Source organism: Pelodiscus sinensis, chromosome 1, assembly GCF_052426305.1.
Source record: "Pelodiscus sinensis isolate ZL-2025 chromosome 1, ASM5242630v1, whole genome shotgun sequence".
Classification (NCBI taxonomy): Eukaryota; Metazoa; Chordata; order Testudines; family Trionychidae; genus Pelodiscus; species Pelodiscus sinensis.
This window is the reverse complement of record NC_143052.1, coordinates 456,079-477,168: the sequence shown is the minus strand read 5'-3', so window position 1 is coordinate 477,168 and position 21,090 is coordinate 456,079. Positions and strand designations below refer to the sequence as shown.

The window sequence follows — 21,090 nt, the reverse complement described above, 5'->3', positions numbered from 1 at the left end:
GATCTCTTGAGGTCTCTTCCAGTTCTAGTGTTCTACAGTTCTATGAAGCTGGTAGGGCCAAACACTTAGCAAAAGTCTAAAAAGGACTGAACATTTATATGGATGAGAACATCCAGATTTATAAGAGTCAAGTAATACAAGGTTTTGGAAGGGATATTAAACACTGGATTAAATCATGAAACAGTTTCTAACAGTTGAGGGTTAGAACCAGACCTTTGGAAGGAGGCTGAGATTACCTTTCATCTGCTGATTTGAGGTTCTTACACTTGCCTATGGAGCATGTGGGTCTGGCCAAGCATAGAGGACATTGGTCTAGATGGAGCTGATCCAGCGTGGCTAGTTCTAAGTTCCTTCTTGTAATTTATGTTATCAGTGGACTCTGGGGCTGTGTCTACATTGGTGCGATCTTGCGCAAAAGCGGACGGTTTTGCGCCAAAACTTGCTGCCTGTCTACACTGGCCGCGAGTTCTTGTGTAAGTACACTGACATTCTAATGTATGAAATCAGTGCTTCTTGTGCAAGACCTCTGATGCTCCCGCTCAGGAATAAGCCCTCTTGTGCAACTGTTCTTGTGCAAGAGGCCAGTGTAGACAGGCAACATGAATTGCTTGAGCAAGAAAGCCCTGTGGTTAAAATGGCCATCAGAGCTTTCTTGCGCAAGAGAGCACATCTCTTGTGCAAAGGCACATGCCAGTGTAGACGCTCTCTTCTGGAAGAGTTTTTGCACAAGAACTCCTCTGCAAAAGAGTTCTTGCACAAAATCATGCCAGTGTAGACATAGCCTGGGAGAATCTAGGCAGCTATTCTATGCTGCCTCTGCAGGGCATAGAGTGCCTGGAGAACATGGTCACCTAACCTGCAGAGTGGAGTAATGCACCCAGCATGCTCTACTACAGAGACAGCAGGGTGGGAGGAGAGCCTGCCAAGCTGGATACATTGTCCAGGGAGATTTCCCTCTGTGCTGAAAGCAGACATGCCAGTAAGTAGCCTACCTGTCCCCAGATATCTCCACTGCCCATGGAAGTTACCTTCCATGTCATCCCCTCAGTGTTCACAGCCTTGGCCCTAATGCCTCCATCAGTATCTTCTCAGCTCCACTTGCCAGTCACAAAGGAAGGAGGAAACCAGAGACCTCTCTGATGTCATATTGGCCAGCCACTGATTGGACGGAAGCTCAGGACTTGGTTTATGATGTCACGAGTGGTGTGGCACGTCGCTGTAGATGTATGTGTCTGGTGGAAGATGAGGCTGCTCTCCCTCCTCCTCCTCCTCCACACCTTGGTCTGGCCCTGGCACAGCACGGAAGGCAGCTGTGAGTAAGTGACATGTGGGTCTTGAGAGGCTATATGGCAGGGGTGGGCACTCCAAGAATTTGGGAAAGTGATTGAGTGGTATGGCACGATTTTAATGGAGGTGCGGGGTCTGGAATGGAGGTTGGGTGCAGAAAGAGCTTGGGATAAGGGAGGGAGTGTGGATGAAAGAGGCAGTTGTGACCTGGGGCACTGGACTAGGGTGCAGGAGGTTGGATTGTGACCTAGGGCAGGGAATTGGGGTACAGGAGGGGGTGCAGGGATTTGAGTTGTGAACTAGGGCAGGAGGGGACTGTGATCTGGGGCAGGGGATTGCGGTGCCAGATGTGGGAGGGGATATGGGTTCAGGAGGGGAGCAGAGGATTTGGGTATGTAGAGTGAGGGGGCAGAAGATTGGGGAAAGGGGGGACTGGGGTGCCAAAGGCAGGTTCTGTCCAGAAGACTTACCAGCCAGCAGCCATTCCTGAATCAGCCTCCCTGCCTGCCCCAATCCAAACATGCTGCAGCCATGTGCGCTGGAGCCCTTTGTGCTTTGTGGCTGCCTGTTACTGAAACAGACAGTTCCCATTGGCCAGTTTCTGGTTAAAAGAAAAACCACCCTGAGTGGCATGCAGGTGTGAGTTTCTGAGTGGCATGCAGGTGTGACAAGGCTAGCGGGGAGCCTGCCTGGTGCTCCCCATAGAGTCCATGGGTGGGATCCGGTGGCTTGGGGGCCGGATTCAGCCTGTGGGCTGTATTTTGTCTAAGTCTGCTATAGGGAGAGTGGCCCTGATGGGGCAGTTTCCCAGCACCAAAGTGCATTGCTTTTCCCCCAACATGAGGCTGTCTTGACAATAATCCTTGCCCCCTGCCCTGGGTGATGCCCAGGATCAGGTAACATCTACGCCTTGTGGGTTGGCAACAAGGCCCTGGCATATAAATCTCATGGGCCAGCTCCCATGGGGTAACACACAGGGCTCCTAGGCCCTGCTGCTGCCCACATGCTGCATCCAGGGAGAAGCAGGAGGCATGACAGCAGATGCACGGCAAGACCGGGGGAGTAAGAGAAATAGTTTAGAGCAAAGGTCAGCCCCAGGGTGTCAAATCCCTGCTGCAGGAAGGTAATGCGCCTCTGTCTCCAGTGCAGTTTGTGGGCACCGCCCCCTGGTGTCTGGCTATGGGGGGATGCGGATCGTGGGTGGCGTCGATGCTCTGCCAGGGGCCTGGCCCTGGCTCGTCAGCATCCAGATCCCCACTCGAACAGGCCCCCGGCATTCGTGTGGCGGGTCCCTCATCAGCGCCCGCTGGGTCCTCACAGCAGCTCACTGCTTCAAAGCCAAGAGAAGGTGAGAGAAGGGACCTTGCGGGAAGGGTGCCCTCACAGCCTAAGCATGGTGCCAACTAGGGACAGCAGCTCGCCCCCCCCCCCACTTTTCAATGTATGCCCAGCACTGGAAAGCTAGAAGGGCACCGGGGCAATGCTGTGGGACTGGCCATGCCATGGGACTGCTGCTTTCTCCTGTACTTCAGATAATAAGGCAGCACAATGCACCCAGCTACAATGCATGTCTCTGGGGATTTCCACTGGCCGGGAGAAGAACCTTTCTATCCCTTCCTGCCCCCTCCCCACGACTGACTACCACTCTGTTCTCCAGGCTGCTCCCGCAGTGGCGTGTTGTGATTGGTGCATCTCAGCTCTCCCAACTTGGCCCCGAGGCCCAGGTGCGCTCCATCAAGCAGGTGGTGCAGCACGAGCGCTACGAGCCGCGCATGGAGAGGAACGACATCGCTCTGCTGGAGCTCAGCCAGCCAATTGTGTGCAATGACTATGCACAGCTTGCCTGCCTGCCCGATGCCAGGACAGAGGTGTCAAAACTCGTCCACTGCTACATCAGCGGCTGGGGTGTCACACAGGAGACATGTGAGAGCCTGTAACCTCTAACTGGGTACCTGCCCCAGCACAGGCACATGGGGATCTGGTTGCACTGAAGGCCTAGGCCTCTGTTGCTGTGAAAAGACAGCAGCTGATCTTCCTGACAGTGTCAGTGCCCCACACACCTCACTGAGCCAAGGGTTTGTGCCCACCAAGGACTGGATCCAAACCTGACCCTCCCCACAGGCAAGGGAAGAAGAGGAGGGGATGCATAGCAAAGCTACCTCCTGCAAAGGTGACAGCAGAGTCAAGGATAGGCACCAGGGGAGGGGAACACCCATGAGCGGTGCTGGGAAGCAGGAAATAGGGCTCGAAGCTCTGCAGTAAATATTCTTCATGTCCCCACAGCTCTGGAAACAGCTGACATCCTGCAGGAAGCCAAGGTGCATCTTATTGACACCACAACCTGCAACAGCAGCCGCTGGTACAACGGGGCCATCGCCAGCAACAACCTGTGTGCAGGGTACGAGCAAGGAGGCATCGACAGCTGCCAGGTACTCAGCCCGGAGCCCTCTCATAGCCCAGCCCCCACCTGGCACTGACCCCAAACTCCCCGGCATACTCTGGCATCACCAACCTCTGCCCAGGTGCCGACAGCTGCCAGGTACTCAGCCCGGAGCCCTCTCATAGCCCAGCCCCCACCTGGCACTGACCCCAAACTCCCCGGCATACTCTGGCATCACCAACCTCTGCCCAGGTGCCGACAGCTGCCAGGTACTCAGCCCGGAGCCCTCTCATAGCCCAGCCCCCACCTGGCACTAACCCCAAACTCCCCGACATACTCTGGCATCACCAACCTCTGCCCAGGTGCCGACAGCTGCCAGGTACTCAGCCCGGAGCCCTCTCATAGCCCAGCCCCCACCTGGCACTGACCCCAAACTCCCCGGCATACTCTGGCATCACCAACCTCTGCCCAGGTGCCGACAGCTGCCAGGTACTCAGCCCGGAGCCCTCTCATAGCCCAGCCCCCACCTGGCACTGACCCCAAACTCCCCGGCATACTCTGGCATCACCAACCTCTGCCCAGGTGCCGACAGCTGCCAGGTACTCAGCCCGGAGCCCTCTCACTGCCCAGCCCCCACCTGGCACTAACCCCAAACTCCCCGGCATACTCTGGCATCACCAACCTCTGCCCAGGTGCCGACAGCTGCCAGGTATACCGGTTGGAGCCTTCTCAGTGCACAGCCCTCGCCCCCAGCACTAGCCCCAACTTCACAGGTATCACCAGCCTGCCTGACACTGACAGCTGCCAATACACAGGCCGGAGCCCCTCTGTGCAATCCCAGCCCCACTCACTGTCTGTGCTGTGGCTTCACCACCCCTCCAATCTGGGATCTCTACTTAGACTCTCACCTCTCTCTGCTCTGGTGGGATCCTCAGTGGTACCCTGCTCCCACTTCCTCCAATATCCCTATCTGGTGTTCTGCCTCTCCTTCCTTTTTCCACCCAGATCCTTCCCCACTTCCTCCAACCAGAACAGTTTCATCTTGGCTCTGGTCTCCTTAAGTCCCACAAGTAGCTGTTTCTGACATGTGAGAACCTGTCACCTCTAACTGGGTACCTGCATCATTCCTCCTCACCCATCCTCAGGCTCCTCCACTGGTGCCCAGTCCCTTGCAAACTGCTACACCTCATTTTAAAACCCATGCCTCTTGCCTCTGTCCTTCTGTTTTCCCAGCACTGGCCTCTCCCCTGCCAGGTGGTATGGAAGTCTTCTCTGCCTGCCTGCTGCCAGAATCCTTCCATAGCCCCATGTGATGGGTAATCTCAGCTGGAAACCCCTTTGCTTTTCTTTGTGCCATTGTATTTAGGGGTGTAAAGCCCTATGCAAAAGGAAAGGGGGGGGGGCGTAGAGCCCATAATGAGCTGCTTCGAGCTGTGTCAATCTCCTAAAGTAAATGGGAAGAACTTCGTTTAGTGTCCTTTGTAATGAGACTGGCCACAACACGAAGGAATAGGCCACAGAATGGACTAGAGGGGACCAGTATCCCTAATATCAATGACTCAGAGACCCAATATGGGTCAGGGGCTCTCAGGGCCAGTGAAGCCGATACCCTGAACATGGCATGCAGGACCCAGAGGCAAAGCCCCTGAGCTCTAGCACGTGGGGGTGGGGAGTGAGGCCACCATGCCATAGTGGCTGCATTCAGAGGCTGGCTGAAGAGGGCTCTCTGTTGGAGGAGGAAGAGAAGGGAGCTGAGAGCTCACTGCTCACCAAAGCACAGAATGAGCCAGCACCTGCCTCCTGATGGAAGAAGCCCTGGATGCAGCTCCCAGACAGTCCATCCCCACGAGCGGGGGGCACCTTTTGGAACATGTGCTAGGGCTCCGCCCAAGCTAGCCGGGCCTCAGTGGTGAGCCCCCTTCCTCTGAGCTCCAACTGACAGACGTCTCTGTGGCAGGTGCTAGAGGGAAGAATGTGGGTCCTTAAGCCTCTTCCAAGGAGGCGCCAGCCCCCCTGCCAAGCTTGGCTCATCAGTGACAAGCTGGCTGTGCCTCAGACTTCTCTCCCCGGCTGCAGGGTGACAGCGGTGGCCCCCTCATGTGCACAGAAGAAGGGTCAAAGCGCTTCTCGGTCATTGGAGTCACCAGCTGGGGGATGGGCTGCGCCAAGGCACAGAGACCAGGAGTCTACAGCTCCACCCAGCACTTTCATACCTGGATCTGGGGGAAAGTCAGGCCACAGCCCCAGCCTCAGCCTCGGCCCAGGCCCCGGCCCCGGCTCCGGCCCAGGCCCTGGCCTAGGCTCAGGCCCACACCCTGGATCAGGCCCACAACAAGGGCAGGCTCCTGCCCATCAGCCCAGATCAGTCAATCTGACTTCTTCAGGAAGCTGCACGAGTTCCTACAGGGCCTAAAGGAAAATGGGACTTGAGAAGGAAGGGGAGCAGAGCGGAGGCTGAGATGGACAGTGGCCATTTCCGATGCTTTGCCCACTGCTCTAGAGGACTCTGCACCAGCCCCCAGCTCCTATCCTGCCCGTTGTCCTTTTGGATGGAGAGACTGAGAGCTGACCTCACACCAAGAGTAAAACAGTGCCCACAACACAGCCAGCTCTGCCTCTATTCTCTTCAATCCCTTATGCCATGCCCACAGCCACGAAGGCGCAGAGGCTGCATACACAGCCAACTGGGCTACAATGATGGAGCAGGGAAGGGGCGATATGGCCCTGAGTGGGCGGGGCTGGGGGCACACAGAGCCAGCTGGGCTGGAATAGTGGGCTTGAGGACGGCAAACAATGCCAGAGAAACACTGGGGTAAAAGGGGGTGAGCTGAAATGGTGAGTAGGGCGGGAAGCAGAACTGGCTAGTGAATCAACAGCGGGAAGGGCTGGTATTTGAACATGCACCCAAGTGCAGGGCACAAAGGACTCAGACTCAGTACTTTATAAAAATCCTTTAGTGTTGGTTTTCTCAAGCTGGGCTCCACTAATAAACGCGTGGGTAGGGCGCTTCCCGACAGGGCAGGCAGCGGCCCCACTCCCCAGCAAATGCCCCCTCCTGGTCCCGAGGCAGGCAGCAGTCATGTACTCTTGTCCCGTCTGTGTCCTGGATGCTCAGGAAGGTGGGGCCAAGGCCAGGAAGATCACATCCAAATGGTTTCCCTGGAGCAGGATGGTCCCAGCCAGAGGTGGCTCAGCATGGCCAGTGCCTGAGAAATCTGCTCTCATCAGGCAGAGATTGACAGTTTTACCTAATCACGAAGGAGCTGGGGTGATGGGGAGCAGCACAAGGCTGGTCTGAAGCCTGGGCTCAGCTGGACAGGGGTTTCTCTTCGGGGTAGCTCTCGTCTTTATCCGAATCCTCCCCCTTTTTCTGCAGCTCAAAGTTCTAGAAGGGAGCAGGACAGGGGGAATGATGAGAAGCAAATGGGAACCAGCCATTCCCCATCCCACCATGGCACACTCAGCACAGCACCTCATACTTCCACCCCTGGCCTGGGACTGCCTGTCCAGGATCCCCACAACACTCCCAGCACCGACCCCACCTCACCCCCCTTTGATCTGGACTGGCTGTACACCAGTGGTCTCCAACCTTTTTACGCCCAAGATCACTTTTTAAATGTCAGAACAAGTCAAGATCTACCACCCCATCCTTCCCCCAAGACCCCATCCCTTCCTTGAAGCCCTGCCCTCTCTGTTCTTCTCCTCACTTGCTATCCCCAGCTCTTATACACTCCCAGGATACGGCTACACTGCCTCTCTTTTTTCGATTCTTCTCTGGGAAGAGGTTTTGCCAACATTTGGCCTGTCTAGACTGGGCGAAATGTCAGAAAAACCCTTTCTTTCAGAAGCCCTCTTAAAATAAGGGATAAGGGATCTTTCGGAAAAGGTTTTATTTTCCGAAAGATCCGCGTCTAGACTGATGCTTTTTTCTGGCAAAGCTCTGTGCCGAAAAAAGTGGCAGCCATTTTTATGCTAATGAAGGGGGTGGTTTAAATCCCCATTTCATTAGCAATTGCGATACGTCTAATTTGCATCCCTTTTACAGAAAAGGGATGCAATCTAGCCGTAGCCCTGCAGTCTAGCCGTACCCTCACTGGATGCATGGACTTTGGAGTGGGAATGAGGGATTTAGGTGTGGGAAGAGGTAAGAGGTGCAAGGTCTGGGAGGGAATTTGGATACAGGAGGAGGTGCAGAAGGGGACGCTGCCTCGGGGAAGGGGCTCTAGGCTGGGGAGTTTTAGGGGCAGGTGGAGGGTTGGGGTACTGAGCAACCACAGGCTTATGGATGTGAGCGTGCAGGAGTTTTGGTTGGGGTGTGTGAGGGGCTCAGGGCAGGAAGGTTGGGAATATGATGGGCTCAGGACACAGATTTGCGGTGTGTGGCTGATGCAGGAGTGTTGTGGCAGAAGACTGAGGATGTGGGGGTGCAGGAGTTTGGGGATGTGAGTCAGGACATGGGGTTCCAGTGTATGATTGGCTTAGGGCGGGAGGGTGCAGGAGTGTTATGATGCTGCAGCCAGATGGGGGCTTGGCCCCAATTAGGGGTTTGTTGGCCAGGCTTAATTTTTAAATAAACTATTCTGTCAAACACAAAAAGTTTCAGCATTGTCTTTATTTTTGAGAAGGGCGGGGAACCTGTTTTGAGTCAGGGGTCCCTGACCCACAGAAAAGTCAGTTGGGGCCACACAAGTGAGATGCAAAAAAGTAACTCCTCCACAACCCCCCAAGCCTCACTGATGTGCTGGTGGAAGCAGGGGGCATGGTACTGGGGAAGGGTGCTAGTGGGGGAAGAGGACATGGTGCTGGGGTGGGGACAAAGTGCCAGAGGGGGCAGGGAGCAGGGTGCCAGAAGGGGCAGGGTGCCAGTGGGGACAGGGGATAGGGTGTTGGTGGGGGCAGGGGACAGGGAGTCTCCGCCACACACCTCCTTTGGGGTCTCCTCCTCTCTCCACCTCCGCAGAGGAGGGAAGCCCCGGCTCGCGCTTCCTCCCGGGACACTTCCCCCCTCCCCGCAGCGGAGGGAAGCCCCAGCACGCGCTTCCTCCTGGGACTCCTCCCCCGCCACCTCCCCCAGAGGAAGGAAGCCTCAGCATGTACCTCCTCCCAGGACTCCTCCCCCCTCCACCGACAGAGGGAAGCCCCAGTGCGCATCTCCTCCCGGGACTCCTACCTACCCTCCGCCCCTTCCCACTCCTGGCAACAAGTCCCCGACGTGCCACAGACCTTGGCTGTGGTACCGAGCCGGCTGCTTGGGGCAGGGGATGGTGGTGGGGAGCAGCCAGTACACTTCCTAAAACCCCAGAAGTGACGCGCAGCTGCTGGACTTCCTTCCACCCCGCCGGAAGCTGGCACTGCCTCCACTGTCACTGGAGGTAGGTAGTGGGGCTACTTGTGGGTGGGGGGATTTGAGGGGGCCCCGAATGCCTTGCGATCGACTGGTCAAGCCCTCCCGATCGACCAGTCAATCGCAATCAACGAGTTGGTGACCACGGCTGTACAGGATCCCCCATGCTGCCCACCTTACCCTACTCCAAGTTGAGACTGGGGACTTTTTCCTGGTGAAGGCAGGGTGTGTGGTGCTGGAATACACTAAGGAGAGGGAGGCGAGCTTTAGCCTGTGCTCTCTTACCTCCAGCTCCCTCATGACCTCGTCCATAAAATCTCCTGAATTCTGTTTGTATGCGACAGCCAGTTTGATTGCATCACTGAAGAGCTGAGAAAAAAGGGAGGCCACTTGTCACTCTGGGAATGAAAGACACATCTGGGATTCCCAACTCCAGGTGAACACACACAACATTCCCCCATACCCTACAGCACCCTAGAGAAACCAGCCCTGAGATAACCCCCCTGCACCAGAAACACCCTCCCATACACTTAGGGTCTGTCTACACTACAAAGTTAATTCGAACTAACAGCCGATAGTTCGAATTAACTTTCATAAGCGCTACACAGACAAACCGCTAGTTCGAACTTAATTCGAACTAGTGGAGCGCTTAATTCAAACTAGGTAAACCTCATTCCACGAGGACTAACGCCTAGTTCGAATTAAGTAGTTCGAATTAAGGGCTGTATAGCCACTTAATTTGAACTAGTGGGAGGCTAGCCCTCCCCAGCTTGCCCTGGTGGCCACTCTGGGCACCACCAGGGAAACTTGTCTGCCTTCCTCCCGGCCCCGGAGCCCTTAAAGGGGCACAGTCTGGCTACGGTGCTTGTGACAGGTGCAAGCCTGCCAGCACCCAGCCAGCAGACCCTGCACCTAGCATGGTATGATCCAGCCACCCGCTGCCACTCAGCTCTCCGCCTCTTCCCCGGACCAGGGTAGCAGTTCCTAGGAGCCTGCCCGGGGCTGAAAAGGCGAGCACCCGTCTGGTCTAGTGCGGAGATCGTGGACCTCGTCGAGGTTTGGGGGGAGGCCTACAACGTCCACGACCTCCGCACTAGACACAGAAAAGTGGCCGTCTAGGGTAGGATAGCTGCCAGCCTGGACACCAAAGGCTACATGCGAACCCAGGAGCAGGTTTGCATGAAAATCAAGTTGGTCCAGTGAGACCCCTGACCCTGAGCCCTGAGCTTAGAACATAAGAACGGCCGTACTGGGTCAGACCAAAGGTCCATCTAGCCCAGTAGCCTGTCTGCCGACAGCGGCCAACACCAGCTACCCCGGAGGGGATGGACTGAAGAAAATGATCAAGCCATTTGTCTTGTGCCATCTATCTCCAGCCTTCCACAAACAGAGGCCAGGGACAGCGTTCCTACCCCCTGGCTAATAGCCTTTTATGGACCCAACCTCCATGACTTTATCTAACTTCTCTTTAAACTCTGTTCTAGTCCTAGCCTTCACAGCCTCCTGTGGCAAGGAGTTCCACAGGTTGACTATTTGCTTTGTGAAGAACTTTCTTTTATTAGTTTGAAGCTTGCTACCCATTCATTTCATTTGGTGTCCTCTAGTCCTTATATTATGGGAACTAATGAAGAACTTTTCTTTATGCACCCTCTCCACACCACTCATGATTTTATAGACCTCTATCACATGCCCCCTCAGTCTCCTCTTTTCTAAACTGAAAAGTCCCAGTCGCTTTAACCTCTCCTCATATGGGACCCGTTCCAAACCCTTGATCATTTTAGTTGCCCTTTTCTGAACCCTTTCCAAGGCCAAAACATCTTTTTTGAGGTGATGAGACCACGTCTGTACACTGTACTGAAGATATGGCAGATCATAGTTTTATACTTCCCCTCCTCCGTCTTCCTCTGGCTTTCCCCTTCCAGCTCCCTCCTCCGTGGTTTCCCCCTCCAGTTTTGTTAAATAAAGAGAGTTTCTATTTTAGAACACACGTGTTCTTTATTTTTTACATCAGGAAGGAGGGTTAGGGAGGGGTAAATGGAAGGAGGTGAGGGAGGAATGGGGCACGAGCCCCCGATGGGGAGGACTGTGGTGGCTCTGCGGGCTCCTCAGGGTGGAAGCTCTTCTGCAGGGCCTCCTGGATCCTGACAGCCCCCCGATTGACCACACGCCCCGGATGGCAGCCTGCGGCAAGTGCAGCTGGGCTGATGGCCGAATGCTGTGATGTGCCAAGCGTGGGCACTCAGGGCACTCTAACACAGGACTGCTTTGCTGTCCCTCATCGAGGTAGACAAGCAAGCGGGGAACCCTGAGAACTGTCTGTCTGGGGTGGGGGTCGGGTCCCTTTAAGCACAGCCCTCGGCTAGCCTGAGACAGCAGCTCCACACTCTAAGTCCTAACCTGATGCCCTGCTGGCACTGCTTCCTGCCAGCCTTAACTTCGGTTCAGGGTCCACTCAATGTGGACGTGCTATTTCGAATTAGCAAAACGCTAATTTGAATTAGTTTTTAGGTCTAGATGCACTAGTTCAAATTAGCTTAGTTCGAATTAACTAATTCGAATTAAGTTAGTTCGAATTAGTGCTGTAGTGTAGACATACCCTTAGAAGGCAGCCAGTGAAACATCCTGTCTCCCAAAGAACCCCCCCTCCTCCTTGCCCCCCCATGCAGCCTGGCACCAACCACATCTCCACAGACAAGCTTCACCTTCACTACATTGGTGCCGTCTGCAGCTGAGACAAAATAGAAGGGCAGATTGAACTTCCGGGCAAAGTTGAAGCTTTTCTGAGTCACTTTAATATCCGCTGGAGGAGCAAAGGAGAAGCAATTGGTGAGCTCTGGAACAGCATAAAGAAGGAGTCCATGCAACCTGCATGGGGGCATAACTTGCTGGCAAGGCCCCCTTCATGCAGAGCATGGTTTGAATGGGTCCCTGCAAAGGGTGGCAGGCTAAACTAAGTTAGCAAGGAAGAACATGATGGAAAAGGACCTTTTGGTTGCTGATCCAAGCTCATCACAGAGGGACCCTCACAGAGACTCTCACATCACTGGGGAACACCGGGTGCAGTGCAAAGCATGGAGCATGACTTTATCCATCCGAGCTCCCAGTACTGCATTGCTCTCTGTATTAGGGATGGCTTTCAAACATTTTTCACTAGTGCTACCAATTCAGCTCCTGTGATGCTTGCAGAATAAGAACATAAGAATGACCATACTGGGTCAGACCAAAGGTCCATCTAGCCCAGTATCCTGTCTGCCAACCGTGGCCAATGCCAGATGCCCTAGAGGGAGTGAACACAATAGGTAAATGGTAAATTTTCAGATTGGAGAGGGGTAACTAGTGGTGTACCCCAAAGATCAGTCCTGGGACCAATCCTTTTCAACTTATTCATAAATGATCTGGAGAAAGGGGTAAGCAGTGAGGTGGTAAAGATTGCAGATGAAACAAAACTGTTTAGGATAGTCCAGACAGAAGCAGACTGTGAGGGACTCCAAGAAGATCTCACCAAACTCAGTGATTGGGCAACAAAATGGCAAATGAAATTTAATGTGGATAAATGTAAAGTAATGCACATCGGGAAAAATAACCCCAACTATACGTACAGTATGATGGGGGCTAATTTGGCTATGGCAAATCAGGAAAGGGATATTGGAGTTATCGTGGACAGTTCTCTGAAAACTTCCACGCAGTGTGCAGCGGCGGTCAAAAAGGCAAATAGGATGCTGGGAATTATTAAGAAAGGGATAGAAAATAAGACCCAGAATATCTTACTGCCCCTGTATAAAACTATGGTACGCCCACATCTTGAATACTATGTACAGGTGTGGTCTCCTCACCTCAAAAAAGATATTTTGGCCTTGGAAAGGGTTCAGAAAAGGGCAACTAAAATGATTAGGGGTTTGGAACGGATCCCATATGAGGAGAGGTTAAAGCGACTGGGACTTTTCAGTTTAGAAAAGAGGAGACTGAGGGGGCATGTGATAGAAGTCTATAAAATCATGAGTGGTGTGGAGAGGGCTGATAAAGAAAAGTTATTTATTAGTTCCCTAAATAGAAGAACTAGAGGACACCAAATGAAATTAATGGGTAGTAGGTTTTAAACTAATAAAAGAAAGTTCTTCTTCACACAGCGTGTAGTCAACCTGTGGAACTCCTTGCCAGAGGAGGCGGTGAAGGCTAGGACTATAATAGAGTTTAAAGAGAAGCTGGATAAATTCATGGAGATTAGGTCCATAAAAAGCTATTAGCCAGGGGATAAAATGGTGTCCTTGGCCTCTGTTTGTCAGAGGCTGGAGAGGGATGGCAGGAGACAAATCGCTTGATCATCGTCTTCGGTCCACCCTCTCTGGGGCACCTGGTGCTGGCCACTGTCGGTAGACAGGATACTGGGCTAGATGGACCTTTGGTCTGACCCAGTACGGCCATTCTTATGTTCTTATGTTTATGTTCTTATGTAGGTAATCGTCACACGATCCTTCTCCTGTCATCCATTTCCAGACAAACAGAGGCTAGGTACACTATTCCTACCCATCCTGGCTAATAGCCATTGATGGACCTAACCTCCATGAATCTATCTAGCTCTTTTTTGAACCTGTTAAAGTCATAAGAACATAACATAAGAACGGCCGTACTGGGTCAGACCAAAGGTCCATCTAGCCCAGTATCCTGTCTATCGACAGTGGCCAGCACCAGGTGCCCCGGAGAGGGTGGACCGAAGACAATGATCAAGCGATTTGTCTCCTGCCATCCCTCTCCAGCCTCTGACAAATAGAGGCCAAGGACACCATTTTATCCCCTGGCTAATAGCCTTTTATGGACGTAACCTCCATGAATTTATCCAGCTTCTCTTTAAACTCTATTATAGTCCTAGCCTTCACAGCCTCCTCTGGCAAGGAGTTCCACAGGTTGACAACACGCTGTGTGAAGAAGAACTTCCTTTTATTAGTTTTAAACCTACTACCCATTAATTTCATTTGGTGTCCTCTAGTTCTTCTATTATGGGAACTAATAAATAACTTTTCTTTATCAGCCCTCTCCACACCACTCATGATTTTATAGACCTCTATCACATCCCCCCTCAGTCTCCTCTTTTCTAAACTGAAAAGTCCCAGTCGCTTTAGCCTCTCCTCATATGGGACCCGTTCCAAACCCCTAATCATTTTAGTTGCCCTTTTCTGAACCCTTTCCAAGGCCAAAATATCTTTTTTGAGGTGAGGAGACCACATCTGTACACAGTATTCAAGATGTGGGCGTACCATAGTTTTATACAGGGGCAGTAAGATATTCTGGGTCTTATTTTCTATCCCTTTCCTAATAATTCCTAGCATCCTATTTGCCTTTTTGACCGCCGCTGCACTCTGTGTGGAAGTTTTCAGAGAACTGTCCACGATAACTCCAAGATCTCTTTCCTGATTTGTCGTAGCCAAATTACCCCCCATCATACTGTACGTATAGTTGGGGTTATTTTTCCCAATGTGCATTACTTTACACTTATCCACATTAAATTTCATTTGCCATTTTGTTGCCCAATCACTCAGTTTGCTGAGATCTTCTTGGAGTCCCTCACAGTCTGCTTCTGTTTTGACTATCCTAAACAGTTTGGTATCATCTGCAAACTTTACTACCTCACTGCTTACCCCTTTCTCCAGATCATTTATGAATAAGTTGAAAAGGATTGGTCCCAGGACTGACCCTTGGGGTACACCACTAGTTACCACTCTCCATTTTGAAAATTTACCATTTATTCCTACCCTTTGTTTCCTGACTTTTAACCAGTTCTCAATCCAAGAAAGTCCTAGTTTTTTCAACATCCTCTGGCAAGGAGTTCCACACGTTGACTGTGTGCTGTGTGAAGAAAAACTTCCTTTTGTTTGTTTTAAACATCTATCTATTCATTTCATTTGGCAACCTCTAGTTCTTATATTATGGAAACAAGTAAATAACTTTTTCTTATTCATTTTTTCCACACCAGTCATGATTTTATAGACTTCTATCATATACCACTTTAATCTCCTCTTTTCTAAGATGAAAAGTCTCAGTCTTTTTAATTTCTTTTCATATGAGACCCATTCCAAACCCCTAATCATTTTTGTTGCCCTTCTCTAAACCTTTTCCAATGCAAATATATCTTTTTTGAGATGAGGCGACAACCTCTGTACACAGTATTCAAGATGTGGGTATATATGTTTCATATAGAGGGAATAAGATATTCTCTGTCTTATTCTCTATCCCTTCTTAAATGATTCCTAACATTCAGTTTGCTTTTTTGACTGTTGCTGCACACTGAGCAGATGTTTTCAGAGAACTATCCACAATGACTCCAAGATCTCTCTCTTGAGTTCTTGTAGCTAAACTAATCCCCCTCATATTGTGTGTATAGTTGGGATTATTTTTTGCAATGTGCATTACTTGAAATTTATCAACATTAAACTTCATTTGCCATTTTGTTGCCCAATCACTTAGTTTGGTTAGACATTTTTGAAGCTCTTCACAGTTTGCTTTGGTCTTAATTATCTTGAGCAGTTTGATGTCATCTGCAAATTTTGCCACCTCACTGTTTACCCCTTTTTCCACATCATTTATAAATAAGTTGAACAGGATTGGTCCCAGGACAGACCCTTGGAGGACCCCACTAGTTACCTCTCTCTATTCTGAAATCTTACCATTTATTCCTACCCTTTGTTTCCTGTCTTTTAACCAGTTATCAGTCCATGAAAGGACTTCCCTCTTATCCCTTGAGGACTTACTTTACTTAAGAACATTTGGGGAGGGACCTTGTCAAAGGCTTTCTGGAAATCTAAGTATACTACATCTACTGAATTCCTCTTGTCCACATGTTTGTTGACCCCCTCATAGAACTCTAGTAGATTAGTAAAACAGGATTTCCCTTTATAGAAACCATGTTGACTTTCCCCCAACAAATTATGTTAATCTGTGTGTCTTCATTATCTGCAATACCTGCATTACCCGGAACGCTCCCCCTTACCCTCCCACCCACAGCTCTTCCACTGTTTGTCATGGTCATTTATGGCTTCTCTGCAATCTCTTTGGGCAGAGGCCATATCACCCTATGTTTGTGCAGCACTCTGTACATGAGGGCTTGATCTGGCTGAGGCTTCTGGTACTTCTACAATACAGATTAAAAAGAGGAGCAATGTCAGGGAACCTAGTGAGCTAAGAGGGCTCTCTCAGGTGCCCAGTCTGGTGGAAGTGGCAGTTCAGGGGAGCAGAAGGGGGCAGGAAAGAGGCTGGGTGATCTCAGGACAAAGCTCAGTTAATTGTGCTGTATGTTTACATCTAAGCTGAAAACATAAGAACATAAGAATGACTATTTTGGGTCAGACCAAAGGTCTATGTAGCTCAGTATCCTGTCTTCTGACAGGAGCCAATGCCAGGTGCCACAGAGGGAGTGAACAGAATAGGTAGTCATCAAGTGATCCTTCTTCTGTCATCCATTTCTAGCCCGTGCCAAACAAAGGCTAGGAACACCATTCCTACCCATTCTGGCTAATAAGTACTGTTGGACCTAGCCTCCATGAATTTATATAGTTCTTTTTTGAAGCCTGTTAAAGTCCTGGTCTTCACAACATCCTCTTGCAAGGAGTTCCACAGGCTGACTTGCGCTGTGTAAAGAAAAACTTCTTTTTGTTTCAGAGGGGTAGCCATGTTAGTCTGTAATTCAATAAACTTTAAAAACAACGAACAGTCTTGCAGCAACCATCTATATTTTTTGGTTAGTCCCTAAACTCCTGCAGGATTATTTGTTGTTAGGTTTTTCCTTTTATTTGTGTTTTGTTTCTTTTTGTGAACAAAATCAAGTCAAAAGGCAAAAACACGCTATGGAAAGCTACCCCAGAATCCAGCTCTTTATTAGGTAAAATATGCCCTATGGACTACATCTCGAAGAAGGCTTTGGGACCAGCCATGCAGTCACTTCCATCAGCCATGTAACCAAAGGGACTATCCCATAGTACTGAAAGTCTAAGAGGCAGAAACACTCACCATCAATTTTATTGGCCACCACAATGCAGGGGATCTCTGGACGGAACTCCCTCAGCTCCTTGTACCAGTTACTCAGATTCTTATAGGTGACCTTCCTCTGCACATCAAACACCTGCCAAGGAAGAGCAACCCACAGCATTGAGCATTTGCAAAGAACTCATCTCACCATGCAAACTCACTGCCTTTCTGTTTAAACACACAGAAGTGCAGAGCTAGTGTCTGAAGGGAGGATGCTGAAAGGAGATGCTTAGATTGGACTAAAATTTTGATACCACATGCATGGAACCTCACTGTCAGAATTCATTACTGTCAGAATTGGCTTAAACCAGACACCAGCACAGGGGCTGAAAACTGGCAGGAAGGCAGTAAGAGAGATGTATGCTCAATGGGAAATTACCTTCAAGCCATTAAAAATAAACCAGCCCTTCTCCTTGCACCACTAGCAGCCTCTTGGTCCCCCCATATTGTGCTGAGTGAACAGCACTGAGGATGGGGAATGGTCTAGTGTGTTTAGTGTGTTTTGTAAGGACAGCTGTCAAGCCCAGTCTGATTTAACAAATTCATTCATGCTCTAACAAGGGTGTCAGTAACATGTTAATGAGGTTTACAAATGACACAAAGCTAGGGGGAGTTGAGAACAACGGTGTGGACAGAGGAAGGAGATTAAAGCTTGGAAAAGGGAACACACCAGTGGGAAGCAGCAATGGCTGAAAGACAAGGGCAGCAAATGGGACATTACTTTGCAACACATTCATCCTGCAGAACAGGCCAATACAGCTTTGTGCTGCATGCTCCAAGGCATCAAATCAAAGCAACAAAGGGACAGAGTCTCCCTATATGGAGGTGATGCGACTGAACCAAGAAAAGTGCATTCTGTTCTGGGTAGGATATTACTGAAAAGCTGTTGATGAAATGGACAGAGTAGAGAGTGTCAAAACTTCAGTCATCGAAATCCCCTTGAGACTGTCACTTGAATTGCTGAAATACCACCGAGCCTGTCTATCTGCTCTCTGGGGAGCCAGACCCTCCAGTCTCTTCCAGCAATGGCACAGAGTTGGAGTCACAACCTGTAGCAGAGCAGCACAGACACTGAGAGTAGATCAGCTCTGGGAAGGCTCAGTCAAAGGAACTTAACACAACACCCAGGTGCACAGTCCCAATGGGACCAGAACCCCAGATAAAGCTCATTAGTTATTGGGCCCCCTTATCAATGAAAGAGAGATATGCAGAACTATTTTTCCCCCAGATAATTATTTATACTGGATTTATTAATAAACAAAAATGATTGTATTAAATATAAAAGGTAGGATGTAAGTGGTTGCAAGTAACAGCAAACAGATCAAAGTAAGTTACTAAGCAAAATAAAACAAAGCATGCCAGCTAAGCCTTATACTCAAAGACACTTGTTATATGCATTTTCTTACCCTAAGGGTACGTCTAGACTACATGCCTCTGGCGACAGAGGCATGTAGATTAGGCTACCAGACATAGGAAAATGAAGCGGCGATTTAAATAATCGCCGCTTCATTTAAATTTACATGGCTGCCGCACTGAGCCGACAAACAGCTGATCAGCTGTTTGTCTGCTCAGCGCGATAGTCTGGACGCGCAGGTGTCGACATCAAAGGTATTTGCCGATCACCCAGGTAAACCTCCTGGGATGAGGTTTATTAATTATTTAAATTGCCGCTTCATTTAAATTTACATGGCTGCCGCGCTGAGCCGACAAACAGCTGATCAGCTGTTTGTCGGCTCAGCGCGATAGTCTGGACGCACGGGTGTCGACATCAAAGGTATTTGTCAACCACCCAGGTAAACCTCATCCCAGGTTAAATAAGCCCTTTTCTGGAGGATTCCTTATTCCTACTTTCAAGTAGGAATAAAGGATCTTCCGGAAAAGGGCTTATTTTCCGGAGAATCGCATCTACACTGGCGCTTTTCTCCGGCAAAAACCCCGAGCCGGAAAAAAGCGGCAGCCATGCAAATGCAAATGCCGCGGGGGATATTTAAATCCCCCGCGGATTTGAAATTCCGAAGTGTCTCATTAGCATCCCTTTTCCGGAAAGGGATGCCAATGTAGACATAGCCATTATGTCTACATTAGTAAACAGGTTTATACTTCAGATTTCTAACTTCAAATACAGGAATGATACATGCACACAAAGAGAATGTACACATGCATCAGATTGTACCTTTTAAATGATCTGTTAGATGAAGTACTTTGCATAAAGCATATTTGAGTTATCCTATTCATAAGCATATTTCCATAAAAACTATGGGGTGCAACATCATAAAGAGAACAACAGAAGTACAAAGGTATGGAACGAGGGAGGGAGGGAATAAATAGTAAAGCTCTATTTCACGGCCATAGGATTTGAAAATTGTCAAATTTCATGTTTTCAGCTGTTTAAAACTGAAATTTTGTCATATTGTAACCAAGCGTTCCTGACTCAAAAGGAGATGGTGGAGGGAATGAGGAGGGGGTGGTTTCGCCTGTTATGAGGAGGTCATGGGATTATCACCCTCACATCTGTGCTGCCTTCAGAACTGGACTCTGAAAACAAAAACCACAGAGCTTCCTGCAACCACAGGTGATTCCAAGAAGTATAAGAGGGTCTAGAAGCACCCCAGGTAGGATCTCATCACTGCTAGTCTTGGCCTGCTTGGGAAGGACAATACTTGCTCTCTCTCCACATAGCCACAGAATGTGCTGCATCTCCTGCCCCACACTCAGCTGTAGGAACCTCAGAGTCTCTGCCAAGTGCCAGAGACCCAGGCGCCAATGCAGCTTTGGGGCAGGGGGACCCCCACCCCCATGCATTTTACTCTCCCCTCATCCACTCCTGGTGCTGCCCAGCCCTGGAGCTACAGCCTGGGCAGCAATCACCCTCTAGCACAGTGCTTCTCAAACTTTTTGGTCCATGGACCATCTGGCTTAATGCAAACTTTCCATGGACCATCAGTGGCTAATGGGAACTCACCATTAATTACATAATGAGGGTATGTCTACACTACAAAGTTAATTCAAACTAACAGCCGATATTTCGAATTAACTTTAATAGGCGCTACACATACAAACCGCTAGTTCGAACTTAATTCGAACTAGCGGAGCGCTTAATTCGAACTAGGTAAACCTCATTCCACGAGGACTAATGCCTACTTCGAATTAAGTAGTTCGAATTAAGGGCTGTGTAGCCACTTAATTCAAACTAGTTGGAGGCTAGCCCTTCCCAGCTTGCCCTGGTGGTCACTCTGGGCCAAGCCATGGAAACTCTTCTGCCCCCCTCCTGGCCCCGGAGCCCTTAAAAGGCCACGGTCTGGCTACGGTGCCCATGCCAGGTGCAAGCCTGCCAGCACCCAGCCAGCAGACCCTGCACCTGGCACGGCATGAGCCAGCCACCTGCTGCCACCCAGCCCTCTGCCTCTTGCCAGGACCAGACTGGCAGCTTCCAGGAGCCTGCCCGGGGCTGCAAGAGACGGGAGCCCGCCTGGTCTAGTGCGGAGATTGTAGACTTCATCCAGGTTTGAGGGGGGAGGCCTCCAACGTCCACAATCTCTGCACAAGGCACAGGAAAGTGGCCGTCTAGGGCAGGTTAGCTGCCAGCCTGGCCACCAAAGGCCACATGTGAACCCAGGAGCAGGTTTGCATGAAAATCAAGTTGGTCCAGTGAGACCCCAGACCCTGAGCCCTGAGCTTAGAACATAAGAACGGCTGTACTGGGTCAGACCAAAGGTCCATCTAGCCCAGTAGCCTGTCTGCCGACAGCGGCCGACATCAGCTACCCCGGAGGGGATGGACTGAAGAAAGTGACGAAGCCATTTGTCTGGTGCCATCCATGTCTAACCTTCCACAAACAGAGGCCAGGGACACCATTCCTACCCCCTAGCTAATAACACTCCATGGACCCAACCTCCATGACTTTATCTAACTTCTCTTTAAACTCTGTTCTCGTCCTAGCCTTCACAGCCTCCTGTGGCAAGGAGTTCCACAGGTTGACTATTTGCTTTGTGAAGAACTTTCTTTTATTAGTTTGAAACCTGCTACCCATTCATTTCATTTGGTGTCCTCTAGTCCTTATATT

General features: G+C 50.4%; 2 protein-coding genes and 1 long non-coding RNA gene across 7 annotated transcripts in view; 1 reads left to right on the top strand and 2 right to left on the bottom strand.

The window, feature by feature from the left end:
• Positions 1-1,088, bottom strand: part of LOC142825985 (uncharacterized) — a 32,026-nt gene extending 30,938 nt beyond the window's left edge. The window contains exon 1 of the long non-coding RNA XR_016349351.1: positions 993-1,088. This is a non-coding gene — a long non-coding RNA (uncharacterized LOC142825985). The remainder of the gene's footprint in view (positions 1-992) is intronic.
• ACR (acrosin) lies at positions 1,061-6,501 on the top strand. 3 transcript variants are annotated; one of them, XM_089777632.1, is made up of 5 exons: positions 1,061-1,316; positions 2,432-2,635; positions 2,945-3,210; positions 3,571-3,716; positions 5,744-6,501. In XM_089777632.1, exons 1-5 carry the CDS (start codon positions 1,189-1,191, stop codon positions 6,095-6,097), a joined length of 1,098 nt encoding a protein of 365 aa, XP_089633758.1. In that variant the 5' UTR covers positions 1,061-1,188; the 3' UTR covers positions 6,098-6,501. The 3 variants fall into 3 exon arrangements, with proteins under 3 accessions (XP_089633758.1, XP_089633760.1, XP_089633759.1); XM_089777634.1 differs by lacking the exon at positions 5,744-6,501 and adding an exon at positions 4,901-5,723; XM_089777633.1 differs by having other exon boundaries at positions 1,212-1,312.
• Positions 6,502-6,603: 102 nt separating this feature from the next.
• RABL2B (RAB, member of RAS oncogene family like 2B) overlaps positions 6,604-21,090 on the bottom strand; it is a 69,618-nt gene continuing 55,131 nt past the window's right edge. For all 3 annotated transcript variants that reach the window (XM_075918369.2, XM_075918368.2, XM_075918370.2), the window contains exons 6-9: positions 17,010-17,121; positions 11,714-11,811; positions 9,297-9,380; positions 6,604-7,052 (exon numbers count right to left, since the gene is read on the bottom strand). In XM_075918369.2, the coding sequence (XP_075774484.1) occupies positions 6,975-7,052; positions 9,297-9,380; positions 11,714-11,811; positions 17,010-17,121 (372 nt within the window). In that variant the 3' untranslated portion in view covers positions 6,604-6,974. The remainder of the gene's footprint in view (positions 7,053-9,296; positions 9,381-11,713; positions 11,812-17,009; positions 17,122-21,090) is intronic.

What these genes read in the sequence shown, in the direction of transcription:
- ACR (XM_089777632.1), top strand. Translation starts at nt 1,189, where the DNA reads ATGATGTCACGAGTGGTGTGGCACGTCGCTGTAGATGTATGTGTCTGG. An exon ending in AGCACGGAAGGCAGCTGTGA is followed by an intron (nt 1,317 to 2,431) that starts GTAAGTGACATG and finishes CTCTGTCTCCAG; the next exon opens with TGCAGTTTGTGGGCACCGCC. An exon ending in TGCTTCAAAGCCAAGAGAAG is followed by an intron (nt 2,636 to 2,944) that starts GTGAGAGAAGGG and finishes TCTGTTCTCCAG; the next exon opens with GCTGCTCCCGCAGTGGCGTG.